Raw genomic sequence first — 15995 nt, forward strand, 5'->3', positions numbered from 1 at the left:
TTGCTTCCGATGGTATAGCTGCTACAAAGTTATATAAGCTGGTATAAAACAGAATACAATTCAGGGAATAGCCGGTATACGAGCCAAAGAGAATAACCGAATAATCAAGCGTATTTCTATAAAATACATAATAGATTTACCGTAAGTATAAATGTCGTTTATATCGCTTTTTACTAAAAATTCTCCAGCTGTTATAGTAAATGTCAATTTTTTTATTTCTCACAACGAGTACACGCGTCAATCGCAGCGAAATAAAGTTTCGGATTGACGTGTATACACGTCGAGCGCAGTTAACCGGTTAATCCGGGAAATTCCATTATCCGGAATTTTTTGTCTCCCTATTGCCTCCAATATGCAAAGCTCTGCTGTATACTACTTTTACTTGCGCTCGCTGTTGCTTTTAACCTTTTCTCTGGAATAAATCGAAGCACGTTTCTCGTTAACCGCCACGCCTGTGGGAAACGCGCTAATCGCCAACAGCGTTCAGGATTTAGCGATCCATCCGATTCTTAGAAAAATTTCATCCTCCGGTTTTAATTATCTCGGCGAACAATTAAGCCACGATAATAGCCAGCGGCTCTTATGCATACGTTATTACAAGGTCGAGGCAGACTTATCCACGTTGCGTGACTCGTTTCAAGGTAACGGGCAGCGGTTGAAAAATTTTGGAAGCAATTTCTCCGCGATGCTCTTCTCCTTGAAAAATACGATTCGTTATCGCGTCGAACGCGAGATCCATCATGGACGAGCCAAGAAATTTTTACGAACACGGTGGTCGAACAAAGCGGTTCGTTCCATTCTCTCTAAAACAATCGTATCGTCGATTTCTTCCTCCGCCGATGTTTCTCTTTCGTTCTCGCGTCTTCTCTTCTTCCGCCCTCGACAATTTTTCTAACCGTCCGTTCGAGCAACGATATCCGAACGGCACGCGTCTTCCGAATGATCGTCGCGCTTCGGCAATCGTGTTTCTGTAATACGATACGTTCGAACGATCGGGGCCATCTTGCGCGATTAGATTAGCATTATTGGCGGAATTCCACGAGTCGCGAAATCTTTTGCAAAACAAACGTCAAAAAAAAAAAAAAAAGAAAAAAAAAGGAAAAAAAAGAAACAAACACCGAGTTCAAATGGATTCTTATCATCGAGTAGGTAGGTTCCGCGGTGCTAAGAAAAAAGAAAAAAAAACTGCTCATCCGCCAGTGAACTTTCAACAGGCTCTCACGAACGGGTGTTCGGATCCAACAACGCAGATTCGCGAACTGTTCTCGATATCTACAAAAATATTTAACCGTGTTCGCAAGAGCTTTGGTATAGACGTTTCGGGGAACTGTATTTGACGAACATGTTCGCGAACAGCACGCAAACAGATGACAAACACTTACTGTTCGTGAATAATTCGTAGTCTGTTTGACATCTGTTTGCATACTGTTCGTGAAACGTACCTAGTTCTCAAGAGCGTCTATACTAAAGCTTTTATGAACACGGTATATAAAGAGCCACATAGAATATTTATGTAGCTTTCAAGAACCGTTCACGAGTTCGTTACAGGTCGCGGGAAAATCGTAGAATGGTTAGGATCGTAAAATGTTTAGGAACGTCTTGCGAACACCGTTCGTAAATACTGTTCGTGAACGTGTTTGCCAATGAGTACGCGCCTATAGCGTTGCAGACGCTCTAATTACATGGTTCGATCGACGGATCATCGATCCATAAAGCATCCCTTTAGAAGCTTGAAACTTGATCGACCGATTGCCACGCGAATTTTGTACATTTTGCCCCGAGAACCGCGATAGATCGGGATATGCTACGCCGTAACATTTAATTCGTTGCGAAATATTCTATCGCACTTGCGTACCTATCTCCGACTCGTTCGCTCAATCGAGTCCCTCGCATCGTTGACAATTTTCTAGTTCATAACATTCGTCCTACCTTAATCGCTCCAAAAATCGTAGCAAAACGCGCATCGCCGATAACCATCGTGGCGATCAACGCGTGAACAGTTGGCAAACTTGAGACGTCAGAGGATAGTTATTTAAAAGTAGACGCTAAGAGACTTTTATCGTTTGCCATTTACCGTTTCTTCGTCGAGTTCCAGCTATTTCGATCGTTACGATTATTACCCCGAATTAACTGTGTTTCGAACGCGAACCGAGGCAACCAAGTATCTCCATCGGCGTTGGTCGTTGATTCAAACTACCGTCGCTCTATTAATGCTTCGTACTCTCGCGTAATCCCATTTGTAACTTCTAAAAGAGAAGCGCGTGAAATTCGTACGAGAGCCCCGTAACGAAAAGCGTCAGGCCGACACGGTCTTGGATGAGTTTCTTTTCATCGATACTTCGATTCTTGTTTCGTCTTTTTCCGTTCCATCGGTCTTTCCACTTTTGTTTTCCCCTTTTCCTCCCCCATCGTTACAAGTTCCAATTGGCACGTATCCCAGTCCGATGCATACTTTTGAAGGAAAAGCGTAGAAAGAAACCGGCGATATCGAGAAAGGAGAAAGAAAAAAAAAAGAAAAAACGGAAGTTACAACGTCGCTATCAAACGATGCAGAGAGTGCTCCGATCTCGTCGAGCGACGAAATCGCCGTTACGACGTTTCCCCCGATAAACGAGATTGCGGTTGCGGTAGCTGGGAAAATTATCGGTACGCCTCCTTATTTTCCAATGCAGCGTCTTTCCCGAGGTTCCATATATTTCATTTCCGCGATATCAAATTTTCGTAATCGTACGAAAGTATCCGCTAAACGATACGAAATTTGATACATTCGAGCCTAATCGACGGTCTGTAGATACCGCGACAAGTACAACGACGCGGCGATATTTTGCATAGCCATCGGAACCGAGAAAAACCGAAGTTTTAGCATTTTCTCGCGTCATTTTCGTTTCGCTCGGTTCGACTTTAAATTCAACTACGTAGAGATCGTTTCGTAACAGCTTGTACAATACGTTTTTACTTGAAAGACAAAGAAAGAAAGAAAAAAAGACGCGAATACTTTGAATATTTTAACGTACCTTGAACAATGGAAAAGTATATTAGACAAGCTATTTTAACTACGGAGAATAAAGTGTACTTCGTGACATACGTATAATGCTAATCTGTTTTCGTAAATACCCTCTGACACTCGTGAAAAGAGTTTTACGAACAAAAGAAGAATAAATAACTGTGAGAAAGGGAGGAATAAATAATCGAGAGTCGGAGAACAACAGGAATTTCTTTGTATAATTCTCTGGGTAAAAAGTCTGGGTTTTAAATACATAGCAGTTGGAAAGAACGCAGAACAAACATCGGGTCAGAGAGGAAGGAAGCGAAGGGAGGCGACCGGCGTCTAAGAGTTGCAGCCTCCCTGGAAAGCACAGTACTACGGCGCGGCACATCTCGGATGCGTCACGCGCAGTCTGCTTGGCGGTCAAGCGAACGACAGACGGAACGTATTTTCATTTCGCCTTTCGCGTAACCGTAGCGCGACGTATAGAGTCGGGGCGTCGTCGCCGTCGGTCTTACAGCCCGACGCGTTTTCCTCGACATCGGTAAACGTTCGTTCCGCTTTATCCAGATAATCTGAATCGAGCAAAGTAATCGAAATCGAAGGGAATTACATCGGGCAACTGGACTAATCTGATTTAAAGCCACTTACCGAAAGCTCGGATGCGCGTTGATCTTACGCGAAACGAAAATCATGGAAATCGAACGAGAATATTTTCCCGTTCGCCTCGTTCCCGAGTTCGATAGCTTTGGCTTCGCCGAACCAACGATATTATTTGTCGTAATTCCCTCGCGTTTTTACGCGCGATTCGGACTCGGCTGGAAAAAATCGTCTCCTCTATCGCGAGTTTATTTTTATTCTAACCCGAGATCGTCGCGCAACTGTCTGTGAACACCGTTGTTCGAGAGAGCGCGTTTCAAAGTCGACAAAGTCTCCGGTTATACGGTAGATGCGCGCTATATTATATTTACGAGCCAATTCGCTAAAATGGCACATCGAGTTCCTTCTTCCCACGTATTTTTCTTAACTCTCGGAACCTATTACGACGACGGGAACTTTACTTCGTGCGAACTTCGTTTTAATATTATCGTGCCGTAGCAAATACCATTGCGATATCTCTGTCTCATAAAATAACGAGCGAGTGGAATTTCGAATCGCACGAAAGAAAACAAGGGTGAAACGGAAAGAAAGCGATAAAATTTCAGTTCTCTCGGATGTTTCGAGATGGCAGATAGAAGATTGTAACTATGAGCGGCAGTAAAATCGGCGAATACGAAAGACAGAGCCCGGCCGAGTAATAAACTCGCCGAGGAAGTCTCGTTATTTCGCGTAAAACTCGCGGAGTAGAGCCCGGAAGCGAGGAACTGTGTCGCGTCACGCGAGTCTCTGGCTCTTGAAGTCAGGACGCGCGACTCTTACCGAAAAGCTGGCGATTCCAGGGCGCTTTTAACGCAGGAAATTTGTCGCGGCGTCGAGATAAACGGATTCGCGATTCCACCGACGGGAACATCGTCACTCGGACGAGATAACGGGCCTCTGCCTCTGTGCCATTAATTAATGCACCGACCCCAAACGATTCACGTACGTGTTCTCGAACGCGATCTAAACTCGGTTGCGTCGTGGACGCGCGCATCACGCAACCGCTTCGCTAATACCTTACTCCACGTACTTGGCAAAACTTGGAAAAGCGCGATAGAATTTTCAACGACCGTTGCAGGCTTTCGTTCGATTCGATCGAATCGCGTCAATATCGATCCTTCGTAATCCGATATATCGGAACGTGTGCGAAGTGACCCGATCAAATTATGAAATTCGCGAGAAAAATGATTTACACAGTGGCTCGTAAGTATTCGGACATCTGACGCGATTCGATGAAAATGTTGGTATTTTATATAAAGTCGGTAAAGGAAATAAAGAAATATTTGCGCACGAGGTAAATTTAGACCAAAACGAGGAATATATCTGCGTTCCTCGAGTTCCATATTTATCTTTAACAAACCGCTGACATTTCATAAAATTTATATATAGGCTTTTAGAACGTGGCTAGAGAAGCATATTTCAATTGCCGTGACATCATGTAAGAAATATACGCTTTAACGAGCACCGTATTTCGTTCGCTTCGTACGATCAGAACTACGCTTCCTCGGAATACTTCGAGACCCTCGGTCGATTTCTACCCACAATACGATACGTACGATACGATCCCTCGGCCGTTAGAAAAAGAACGGTCCTGCCATGAAAATCCAATGACCTCGTTGCCCTTTGTCCGTCATTCTACGATATAACGTACTTTAGCGCGGTTTACTCTTTCCAAAGGCGTTGCAGAACGTATAAACAGAAAAATATTTCATCCTTGCACATTTTACTTAACTCCGAAGAAACACAAACGCGCCAGCTCTTCTCAAACGAATACAAACGCGGACGAAGGTCGTTTTTGTTATGAATCTTCTCTAATTTACCAAGCTCCGATCGACGGCAAAGAATCGAACTATTTTCGACACCTGGCTACGAAGCTACGGAAAACGCGACAGAGTTCCGTCGTCCTTGATACGTTTCGAGTGTAAGTGCAAGCGCTTGTAAGACGAATCTTACGTAGTTGGTATTGTTGCGAAGCTACGCCTGAGAACTCTCCAAGGGGAACTTCACCCGCGGAAAGTGGCGAGGAGAACGCGAGACGTTGTCGTTCTTTCGCGCGGAGAAGAAAAACAAGCTGTGCACCGAATAAATTCTACCGAGTCCACCATCTCTTCTCACTTCTTTCGCGTTTTCTTCTCTATTTTTCTTTTTTTTTTTTTTTCTTTTTCCTTCTATCTACCTGGAGCGAGTAATTAGCGACTGCTATGTTTTAAACGATTAGATCGAACCAACCCCTTTAATAACTTCATGCTTACGACCTTGCAACTTTACACTCGTGCAAACAGCTTCAATTTGCGTGAAACGAATCCTAAACGATTCGCTGTAACGTTTCGCTCCGGCACGATGAAGCTCTGCCCTCCTTAGTTAAAGCGTCCCATCTAACGTTTTCTCCTTCTTCGAGGTATTCATAATGCGCGTGTTGTATCTCGTAAGCGTAATGTAGTCGATACAATTTCGAAAGTGTCTCTCGGGAGAAGAAAAACTGTTTGGAAGCTTCGAAAAATGATTTTAAAGAACAGCGTAAGAAAAGAGTGCGTTTTTACAAGCGCGGTTTCATCGCGAACTAACCGAAATACGAAAAACTTGAAACTGTTCGTCTTACGATTAGTACACGATCAAAAATCGACGTTACTTTTCTACTAACCCGACGAACCAAGACAAAACTGGCAGAAGAAAATAACGAAACTTCAATTTTCTCTAGTTGCGCAATGATAGATAATTCGATCTATCGTTATTGACTTTTAACTAAAAAAAAAAGGGGGATAGTATAGTGGAGAGTAGATTTTGGCTGAAAATCTACTCTTGAATTAATATACGATAACGCGTTAATCATAAACCATTCTCACTAATCGACGTGAAACAAAAGCAATGTTCAACGAGTACTCGTGCTTTATCGCGTGGTAAAAATCAAAACACGAAGATAAGATAAAAACTGAAAACGATCGAGTTCGTAACCTGTAACGTTCAACCGGTTCGCTCGATATCGTACAACTGTCATAGTTCAACTACTATTCAACGTGAAAAGAGAACGAGGCTAATTACGAATTCACCTGTAGCTATTTGCCGGTAACTATGTACGCGTTTATGTTGCCGGCCGATATCTAGTTTGAATTCCGACGAAATTTCAACGATCAAACGATATACACTCGTTGAAAGAAAAGTAAATTATGTGCTTTCGTTGTAGGAACTGTAAACTACGTGCAGAGTGTAATGGACCAGCGAAACGAGAAATGAAAATAAATATCGGTACAAGTGAATCGATGTTGCTCTAAAACAATGAACAGCAGGCCGATAAATAAAAAGCAAATAAATTACAGGGAGCACGAGCTGTTACTTCCAACTGCTAGAGATCCAGCAATAGCAGCCCTCTTCAAAACGTTAATCCGCTTTTTTTTTTTTTTTTTTTTTTTTATAAGCAGTTTACTCGGTCAAACTGAAAAAACCTGATTCTCGAAGAAAGCAAACTCTTCGAAAGAGAAAACGTTCTTTGCAAAAGATAAGATCTTCATTTAATACGAAAAAATTGTTCGCGAGTGACAGAATCTTCTGAAGCAGGAGAAATTCGTCGTAAAATACTAAAGTTTCTCAAACAGAAAAAATGTTTGGCGAAAAATCAAATCCGCTAAAACGTTTTTCTCAAGCTAGGAGAAACTTGTCAATTACGTTTATTCATTTATGCAAACTGCGAGTTACAAGTTAGTAGTCCGAGCTTAAGTACCTTAATAATGCTGTCTGTCGTACGCCGATACGAGTATGTACTTCAAAAACGATCATCTATTTTCCTGCTACCTGACTGACTCGAATACTCAGACTTTTAGTCGACAGTAATTTTTAAGAGCGAGACCACGAACCACGCTAGGGCACGATGATACTGAACGTGACAAAAACTTGCAATCGCGAATGAGAAACTGCGAAACGATATACGTATATTCGTATGTGTTTTCAAGAAAAAAAGAAGAGAAAAAAGGAAAGAAAGAAAAGAAAAAAGATACTGGCAAAAATCTCGCACGGTATCATCGTAACGACACATTGCTACGAAATACCAAGTACACTCGACCGCCTTTGAAACCGGTATAAAAAAGGCCGAGCGACAGGCCACTGGAACACGCTATTAAATAGGCCGAGCTGCTACGAGGGGAATGATTAATCACCACGAAACTGTCTTTTTACCTTAAAAATTACTTACATGACAAACGTGATCAATTGATTCTCCTATGCTATTATTTCTCTTTCGACCTAGCTCGTATTCGTCACAACGAGGAAGCGAAAGTAATTCGCCATTTTATCTTTTTATCTTTTTTTGAAAATATTGTCTTAAGCTTATTTTCATCTTTGCTATATACATACTTTTGTACATTCGTTTCCATGTTTTTTGTATTTACCATTTCATTCTAGTAATATTTAATGAAATGTACAGAACTATTTGTATTTGTATATAAACATACATTCTAGAAAAACTAAAGTTAATAATAACAGGTATTGATAACTTCGTGGATGATAATTACGATTACTATTATTCTTAAATGTTTATAACATTATTACATCTGCTTAAGTCAGACACCTTGTTTTCCTGTCACTTCAAGATGAGGTTATGTTGTCTGTTGCTTCCTCCCATTGTTTTATCATCTTGAATAACAACACTTGTTCAACATATTACCAAGCAAAACATCTGATAAAGTAGTTTATTATGTACCATTGTAAAGTTAATAAAGTAGTCAAGACGGTACATTGTCTTTGAAGCAAAACTATATCTTTGATTATTATGACAAGACTTAATTTCTCTGACAACTTGTCTGTAATTTTGAAAGAGAATCTAAATGTCGCTTTAACTTATTTAATCCAATAAATCATTCTTTATAATATAGCACGCGTAGCATGAATCTGTATCCCACAGAAATATAACATATATAAACTAGCGAAACAGCATTCAAAAAGTAGTTAAGATCTAAACGCTTTATTAAAGATTCACATTGGTTTAAGGAAAAACTTATCGTCTGGTCATTGTCAAATGCATGTATTACTAACAGATATCTTCTATGCGTAAACTTTGAAACAGGCTGTTTTATAAAATACTGGCTTGAAATACATATAATGATCCTACATACGTTAACCACTGTGAGTGCTACGAGTCAAAATGATTACCGCTATATTTTTCTGACTTGTATAATCTTGGCTTATACAAGGTATACCCTTCCTCCCTCCCATTGTACGTTATTCAAGGTAAATAAAGAAATAAAAACATAAAGATACATAGAAAAATGTATTTGATTTACTTACTCTGCGGATAGTAGAGAATTTAGGAAGGGTGGTACTGCTGGTAAACTGGATAGACACAGTGGTGGAGAACCGGTGAGTTGTTTCGGAACGATACATGAACATCGGGTGGCATAGAACTCACGTAGTGCCGGTCGTTTATATTCCTCGTACGCACTAGTACCACCGTCCATGCACTAGGTGCATGCACTGTCATCCGGTGAAAATTTGGACATTATCTTACGCGTACATCCAAGTAGTTGAGGAATCACGGCACGATACGTACGGTACGGTACGGTGCTACAAGGCAAGGCACGACACGATACGACACGATACAACACGACACGGCAGGACACTACACGAAACAGCACAGCACGATACGACACGACACGACACGGTTAAGAGAGGATTGGTCGCAACATAGGATACGCAGTAAAAATGTAGCGAATATCGTAAAACTAGAGGCACCACCTCGAGGAGTTAAGATTGTTGGAATATGTGTGTGACGGCGGGGGCTACGGATTAATATGGCCGTCCCTCGTTGACACAATGTTTCGAGTCACACGTAAAAGGCAGCCCGAAGGAAATGCGAAAAACAGGTTGACCGGGATATCGTTGGCAAGAGAGAGGCTTGTTCGCGTTAGACGCGCACGCATTTGTTTCACTCGCGACACCATAAACCACCCGCGATTCTCTACCTATCACTAACTTCCGTGTATCACCCTGTTGTATTCTCCACGCGCTTTCCTACTTTTCTTCTTTCCTTTCTTCTTACCTCCGCTCTTCGACAAGCTATTCGTCCACTCCTCTCTCTGTCACATACGATTCCTTTCAACCCCTTACAGGGCACGTTCCTCGCTCGTCCTCCCTCTCTTCTTTCTTCTCTCTTCTGTTCGTCGTTTTCGTCGAACACTGCGAGAGGGATCCTACGAACACCGCACTCGCGTTTCCAATTATCAACTACTTTCTCGCTATACCGCGTTCTCGTTAGAGAGCACCATGAGAGTCGTGGAAGCATTCGAATAATCACCTTCTTTTCACGCTTTTCGAGGACGTGACGCGGCCTTGCTGTGAACGACGTCAACATCACAACCGTACGCTTTCATGGCGGCCATCTTTTCGGGATACGCGAATCGCGGAACGGGAAACGCACACGCGTGTATACCTCCAACACATGCATACACGTGCCACCGTTCACCTATGTACACGCAATACTCTACTACGTATAACCCAACAACCAGAATCAAGAGCGAGGGAGACACCTGCGCGCACATACACATATGCAACTTGACCGTACTAGCCTGGATATTTGGATAGCGAACGGCAATCCAGACACCGATACGAAGAACAGGGAATGGTTGACGTTTCTTGTTTAACAGGGAATTGTGGCGCTGCTGTCTCTTCTCGTTTGTTATCTTTCTCTTTATTCGTCTCTCACCATAACCTTTATACAATTTCTCGACCAATCACAATCCCATTCTTACCGAACTGATTTCATCGTCTAGGGATTTTCCTACCTCCGAATCTTTTCTCTTCCAATTTCTTGGAGCTGAAACTTCCTTCTATCGTAATTTGCGCGCAATTTTTTAAACTGTCTTCTTTGTTCGCGTAATGATGTATCTATTCTTTGTTAGTCGTCTATGCATATAGGTATATATTACTGTATTCGATAACAGGAATAACATATTTACGTCCTCATAAAACTTTTATTTGTATTTAATATAACATTTAACATCAAAAAATTGTGCGTCTGAGGTAGTAGGTATCGATAAAGTTAATAAAAAATTCTTGTTGCAGATATATCTATTTACTTATGTGTAGAATGGTAATTCCAAAATAGCGTTAATCTATAAACAGTATACGTATCAAACTTTCATATAAAATTATATTTCTTCAGTATCAAAATTTGATACAATTTTCAAGTCTAATATTTTTCTTTTGAAACGTATATGTACAAAGAAGAACAATCTTTTTCTACCATCTTCTCTAATATAATAACAAGAACAAAATTTTCGACGTTTTAAACGTACGGTAAATGCTTACAAACGGAATGCACTGTTTTTCTCATATGTGTGTTTTTCGAAATATTATGTAGCTTTGCGTACATTTCGATATGGCAGTTGATTTTGTGTAATTTTTTTAACATCAAAACGATACCAGTACCTTTATATAATCACTACGATTACAATTTCAATATTTCTTGAACCGCAACAACAATTTTGTTTGCATTAATTCCATATTTATCCAACAACACATTTGGAGGGCCAGAACGTGGTACTTCAGTAACAGCTAGCTTCTTAACTACAATATTTCTTTCCAGAGCAACCGCCGAAAGAACTGCTTCCCCTAGGCCACCTTCCTCATAATGATCTTCAACAGTAACGATTCTACCCCCAACTTCTTTGGCGTTCTTTACAATCAATTGAGCATCAAGTGGTTTAATTGTAAATGGATCGATCACTCGAACATTTACTCCTACTTTAGATAATTCATCAGCAGCTTTAAGTGCTTCGTACAAAGTTACACCAGCTCCAACAACGAGAACTTGATCTTTCGGAGAAGATTTAACCACTTTGCCCTTGCCAACGGCAAATGGTTCTTCGTTTTCATATATAACTGCCGTAGCAGGACGAGATGTGCGTACGAAACAAATACCCTTTGTATTAGCTGCTAATTCAATGGCACGCTCCGCAGAAACAGCATCGGCTGGGTAAAAAACGGTAGAACCAGGAATTGTACGGAACATAGCTATATCTTCCAGACCCATTTGCGAAGGGCCATCCTCTCCGATCGAAACACCGCAATGAGAACCAACGAAATTGACATTCGTTTGTGAAATAGCACCCATTCGAATCTGCAAAATCAAAAGTATGAAATAACATATTCGTTATTTCTATTCACATTTTCATACTTTACCTGATCAAAGGCACGAGTGAAGAAAGTAGCAAACGCAGATACAAATGCGACTGTTCTGTCTCTGCATGCTGCACCGATTGCTACTCCTACAACATTCTGCTCAGCAATAAATCCTTCGATAAATCTAGTTGGGTCAACCGTCTTGATTTTCTCTGCGTACGTAGAGTTCTTTGTGTCTCCATCCAGAGCAACGACGCGAGGATTGTTCTTTGCCAGCTAAATCAAAAAATATAACAATAACGCACAGGTAACAACAAAATGCATTATACTCGCTTAACTGAAGGAAAAGGATACAAACCTTAGCTAAAGCAGTACCATAAGCCAATCTGGTAGCAACTTGTTCTCCTAATTTGTAATTCGGAGGCGATGCTAATTTAATATTACTAAGATCTACGGCTGGAACATCGTTGACTAATGGTTTCTGAGGATGCAATCCTAGAGGACCAGGATTTTTCAACATTCCAGTCAAATGCTACAATTGAACATTTTATTAATCTCTAAGAGAAATGTAAAATTATTTTTATTATGTAGGAAATGCAATCCTTACTTGAATGACTTCGTTTGCTTTGTTGCCAAGTGGCTTTCCGTGCCAATTTTCTTGATCTTCAATATTAGGGAAATATTTGCCCTTAAACGTCTTTGCTAGAATGGCAGTAGGTCGCCCTTTTGTATTTTGTGCTTCATGGAAGGCCTGATAAATAAAATGTTATTTTAAATTTCTTATATTCATAAATAATATTTATTTATACGTGAACATGTATTTTTCCTAACAAACCTTGGCCAGCTCTTCTACGTCATGACCATCAACCACCAATGCATTGAAACCAAAAGCTTCGAGTCTTTTGCGATAGACTTCCATATTATGTTGAAGAGATGTTGGTTCACTTTGACCCAGACGGTTAATATCAAAGATAGCACAAAGATTATCCAACTTATAGTAAGAAGCAAAGTGAAGTGCTTCCCATATTGATCCTTCGGCTGCTTCTCCATCACCAATCAAACAGTATACGCTACATAAACATTAATAAATAATTCATATAATTATTATCATACATTGAAAACATAAGTACTACGTAGCTTTATGTAAAACAATTTAAAACAAACAATAAAGGGTATTTATTTCAATATCAACACACCGATAATTTGCTTTGTCAAAATTTTTTCCTACGTAGGCCATTCCAGCAGAAACTGAAAGACCTTGTCCCAAAGAACCAGTTCCCACATCAACAAAGTTTAGTCTTGGAGTGGGATGTCCTTCCAAGTCACTATCAATTTTTCTTAAATTTAATAATTCACTTGCTGGGAAAAGTCCTGCTTCGGCCCATGCTGTAACCACATAAATATTATTAGTTGCCTCGGAATTTGACGTAACTTCATAAGAATTAATTAATGCGCATAAATTTCAGATATTTACCTGCATAAAGGATAGGTGCTGCATGACCTTTGCTCAGTACAAACCTGTCACTGTTTGGATCACGCGGTGCCGATACTTTGTAACGCATTGTGTGAAAGAATAAAACGGACATAATCTCTGCCATAGAAGAACATGATGTTGGATGTCTATGTAAAGTAAAAAAAAATATACAAGATTAGAAAATTTTCATAATGGTATCAATGAAGAATAATTTGAATACACCGAGTTTACGAAGATTATCAGAACGTGTAATTATAAGTTTCGTAAGCATAAACTGTTATCTTCAAAGGTCATACAGGATATCAATCTTGATCATACGATCGTTGAATATCGGAATGATCATTAAAAATCGTAGTTATGTAATACGATCTATATGCAAAAAAGGCACTAATCATTAACTGCATTGCAAAGAATAAATTTCTCTTTCTTCTTCTATTATATTTTTTTATACTAAAATTAATTTATCAGCAAAATTTACTTCTTTAAATTACTTTGATTAAATAACGTGAACTACAAAGTAGGAATAATATAAAAATCTTATTAAATAGATTATTAATTAAATGTATTGTTTTTTATATATTATGTGTTCTTGTGTTCTTCATATTTTAATTTTACCTACAATTATGTTATAAACGTTAAAGCACTATCAATCGCTTATTTCGAGTTGATAGCGAACATATTTAAACGTTAAGGTATACCTACAAGGACGCTTTAATTTATAATTATTTAATTTTAATGTAATAAGTTATTAATCATTGCAAAATTTTGATTTCCTGCAGTATAATCATTTTTTTTTTTTTTTTACTAAATTTGTTCACATGTAATTATATTAGGAAAAATTACAAAGAAAATTTTTCGATCAGCGTGTTGATAATACAAATCTATCGACGACAACGAGGTTTTAAAATAAATAAGATACGAGGAAGATATGGTATGTATTTCGATTTCGTCAAAGCGATTGTAAAAACTTAGGAGTAACATTTTACTCGTATCATACCCGCTTTTTGATGCCTCAGTTGCTTGAATACATTGAATACGAAGCCTGGTCGCAAGGTCTTGGAGTTTTTCCATGTTTGTATCACGCACCATTTTAAACTATAGAGAATTTCGGAAGTCGTTTTCCACCGAACGTTCAATAGCAACTGAGGGACTGACTAAGGGACATGGAACACAATAATTCGCAACTCGCGAGTAACTGCGCGCTCCCTACTTTCTTCCACACCGACTATCGTAGATTTCAAAATCGACACGTTCACGTTTCATGGATACGAACTCTTTTGGAACTCGTACTATCGCTACAACTACCATACCGATAGCAAGAATATCTGGTTTATAATAACCATCTTTAGTCAACACCGTTTCCTTAGAAAATTTCAAACGTACTAATTAATAACGTTTTTTTGGACACCAATGGAGAAAAATTTAATTGCGATTGATTGATAATTGTTAATTAAAATAATAATATAGTAAAGGAAATTTTTGACAATTCCATGAACTCTATTATAAAAGTTACAGATGTCGTGAAAAGACGAATAATAGACAAATCAAATTCTCAGACTATGTAGCAATCGTTTTTATCATATTTGGGGGTAAACAATTTTATATGGTGTGTCCAGCTCTTTCAACATTCTATGTGCTCTTGATTCTTCAACACTATCGTATGTTTATTACGTAACTACCTCATAGCGTGCATTTTGGTATTGTGCACGTGTTGACTATGCGACTGTTCTGCATAAGTCATAAGAAAACATGGTATGATTTCCTGTCTATTTTTATAACTGTCCTTCTAAAAAGTTTGAATATTTTTTTTACAAGACACAAAGCGCAATGATGCGACAATTTCCGGCCATTCTTCAAAGTATTGTTATTGTTAATTATATAAAGGTATAATTTATGATTAACACGAAACTTAGATAATTCTAATATGATAGGTTTTAGGTATCTATAGAGCCTTTTTTCTTTTTCAAGAAAAAATATACTAAAAAACTTATTTATCCAAAATTAGATTTTTCTGGAAAATTTTTCCAATATTTTATCCCACTTTGATCAATAATCATTAAAAGTGAAAGTTCATAACAATTTTAAAATATAGTCTTTTATTATCGTATAGATATAAACTCTATGCATAAACATGAAGTGCAATAATAAAACTACCTTGATCCATGAAACATAATGTAAGAAGATGTAAAAAAGTGATATAACATTAAATATGATAACTCGGAAGAACGGGACATGTAAAAAAAAAAAAAGAAAAAAAATTAAGATCATATCACGTAAAAATAATAAAAACTATCGAATAGTAATTAAGTATCGAATATCAAATAGAAAAAAATCATGCATGTATTGTATAACATAATTGATTCTAAAGCAAACATTCTCCTTTCATGCTGTTTTCATTGAGATAATCTTCGCGCGTGATTTTACAAGTGTTCAAACTTTATTAGAACTTAAATATAAAGATGATCGAAAATTAGTAAGGGTGCATCGATCTACGTTGATTTATAAGAAATTTATAGAATGAACAATTAATTAATGGTATTGCTATTATAACATAGGATATCACACATACCCGGATTTACTGGCTTGTGTGGCATTGATCGAATGAATTCTCAACTTTGTCGCAATATCTTTCAATTCTAGAATGGTTTTCGATTCTGGTTTGTGATAGTTTGCCATTCTCTTCTTGTACGATGTAACGGCTTTTTAAAACTGTAATAATCTTTTAAGAAAACTTCGGATAAATGCTGACCACGAAACGTGTTTCCGAGCAACAAGTAGAATTCGCGCAAG

At 38.7% G+C, this 15995-nt stretch overlaps 2 protein-coding genes across 10 annotated transcripts in view; both read right to left on the reverse strand.

Annotated features, from left to right (window-relative positions):
* LOC139989197 (uncharacterized) overlaps positions 1 to 10271 on the reverse strand; it is a 56399-nt gene extending 46128 nt beyond the window's left edge. For 2 of the 8 annotated variants that reach the window (XM_072007305.1, XM_072007307.1), the window contains exon 1: positions 8900 to 10271. In XM_072007305.1, coding sequence (XP_071863406.1) covers positions 8900 to 9001 — 102 coding nt within the window. In that variant the 5' untranslated portion in view covers positions 9002 to 10271. The remainder of the gene's footprint in view (positions 1 to 8899) is intronic. The other 6 variants (XM_072007299.1, XM_072007303.1, XM_072007304.1 and 3 more) reach the window with 4 other exon arrangements.
* A 290-nt stretch (positions 10272 to 10561) lies between these two features.
* LOC139989209 (transketolase-like protein 2) lies at positions 10562 to 15995 on the reverse strand. Of its 2 annotated transcripts, none has more exons than XM_072007344.1 (8): positions 15775 to 15995; positions 13206 to 13351; positions 12928 to 13117; positions 12567 to 12801; positions 12339 to 12482; positions 12090 to 12263; positions 11792 to 12007; positions 10562 to 11729 (listed from the first exon to the last, which is right to left on the reverse strand). In XM_072007344.1, exons 1-8 carry the CDS (start codon positions 15879 to 15881, stop codon positions 11058 to 11060), a joined length of 1884 nt encoding a protein of 627 aa, XP_071863445.1. In that variant the 5' UTR covers positions 15882 to 15995; the 3' UTR covers positions 10562 to 11057. The 2 variants fall into 2 exon arrangements, with proteins under 2 accessions (XP_071863445.1, XP_071863446.1); XM_072007345.1 differs by lacking the exon at positions 15775 to 15995 and adding an exon at positions 14203 to 14370.

Source organism: Bombus fervidus, chromosome 7, assembly GCF_041682495.2.
Source record: "Bombus fervidus isolate BK054 chromosome 7, iyBomFerv1, whole genome shotgun sequence".
NCBI lineage: Eukaryota > Metazoa > Arthropoda > Insecta > Hymenoptera > Apidae > Bombus > Bombus fervidus.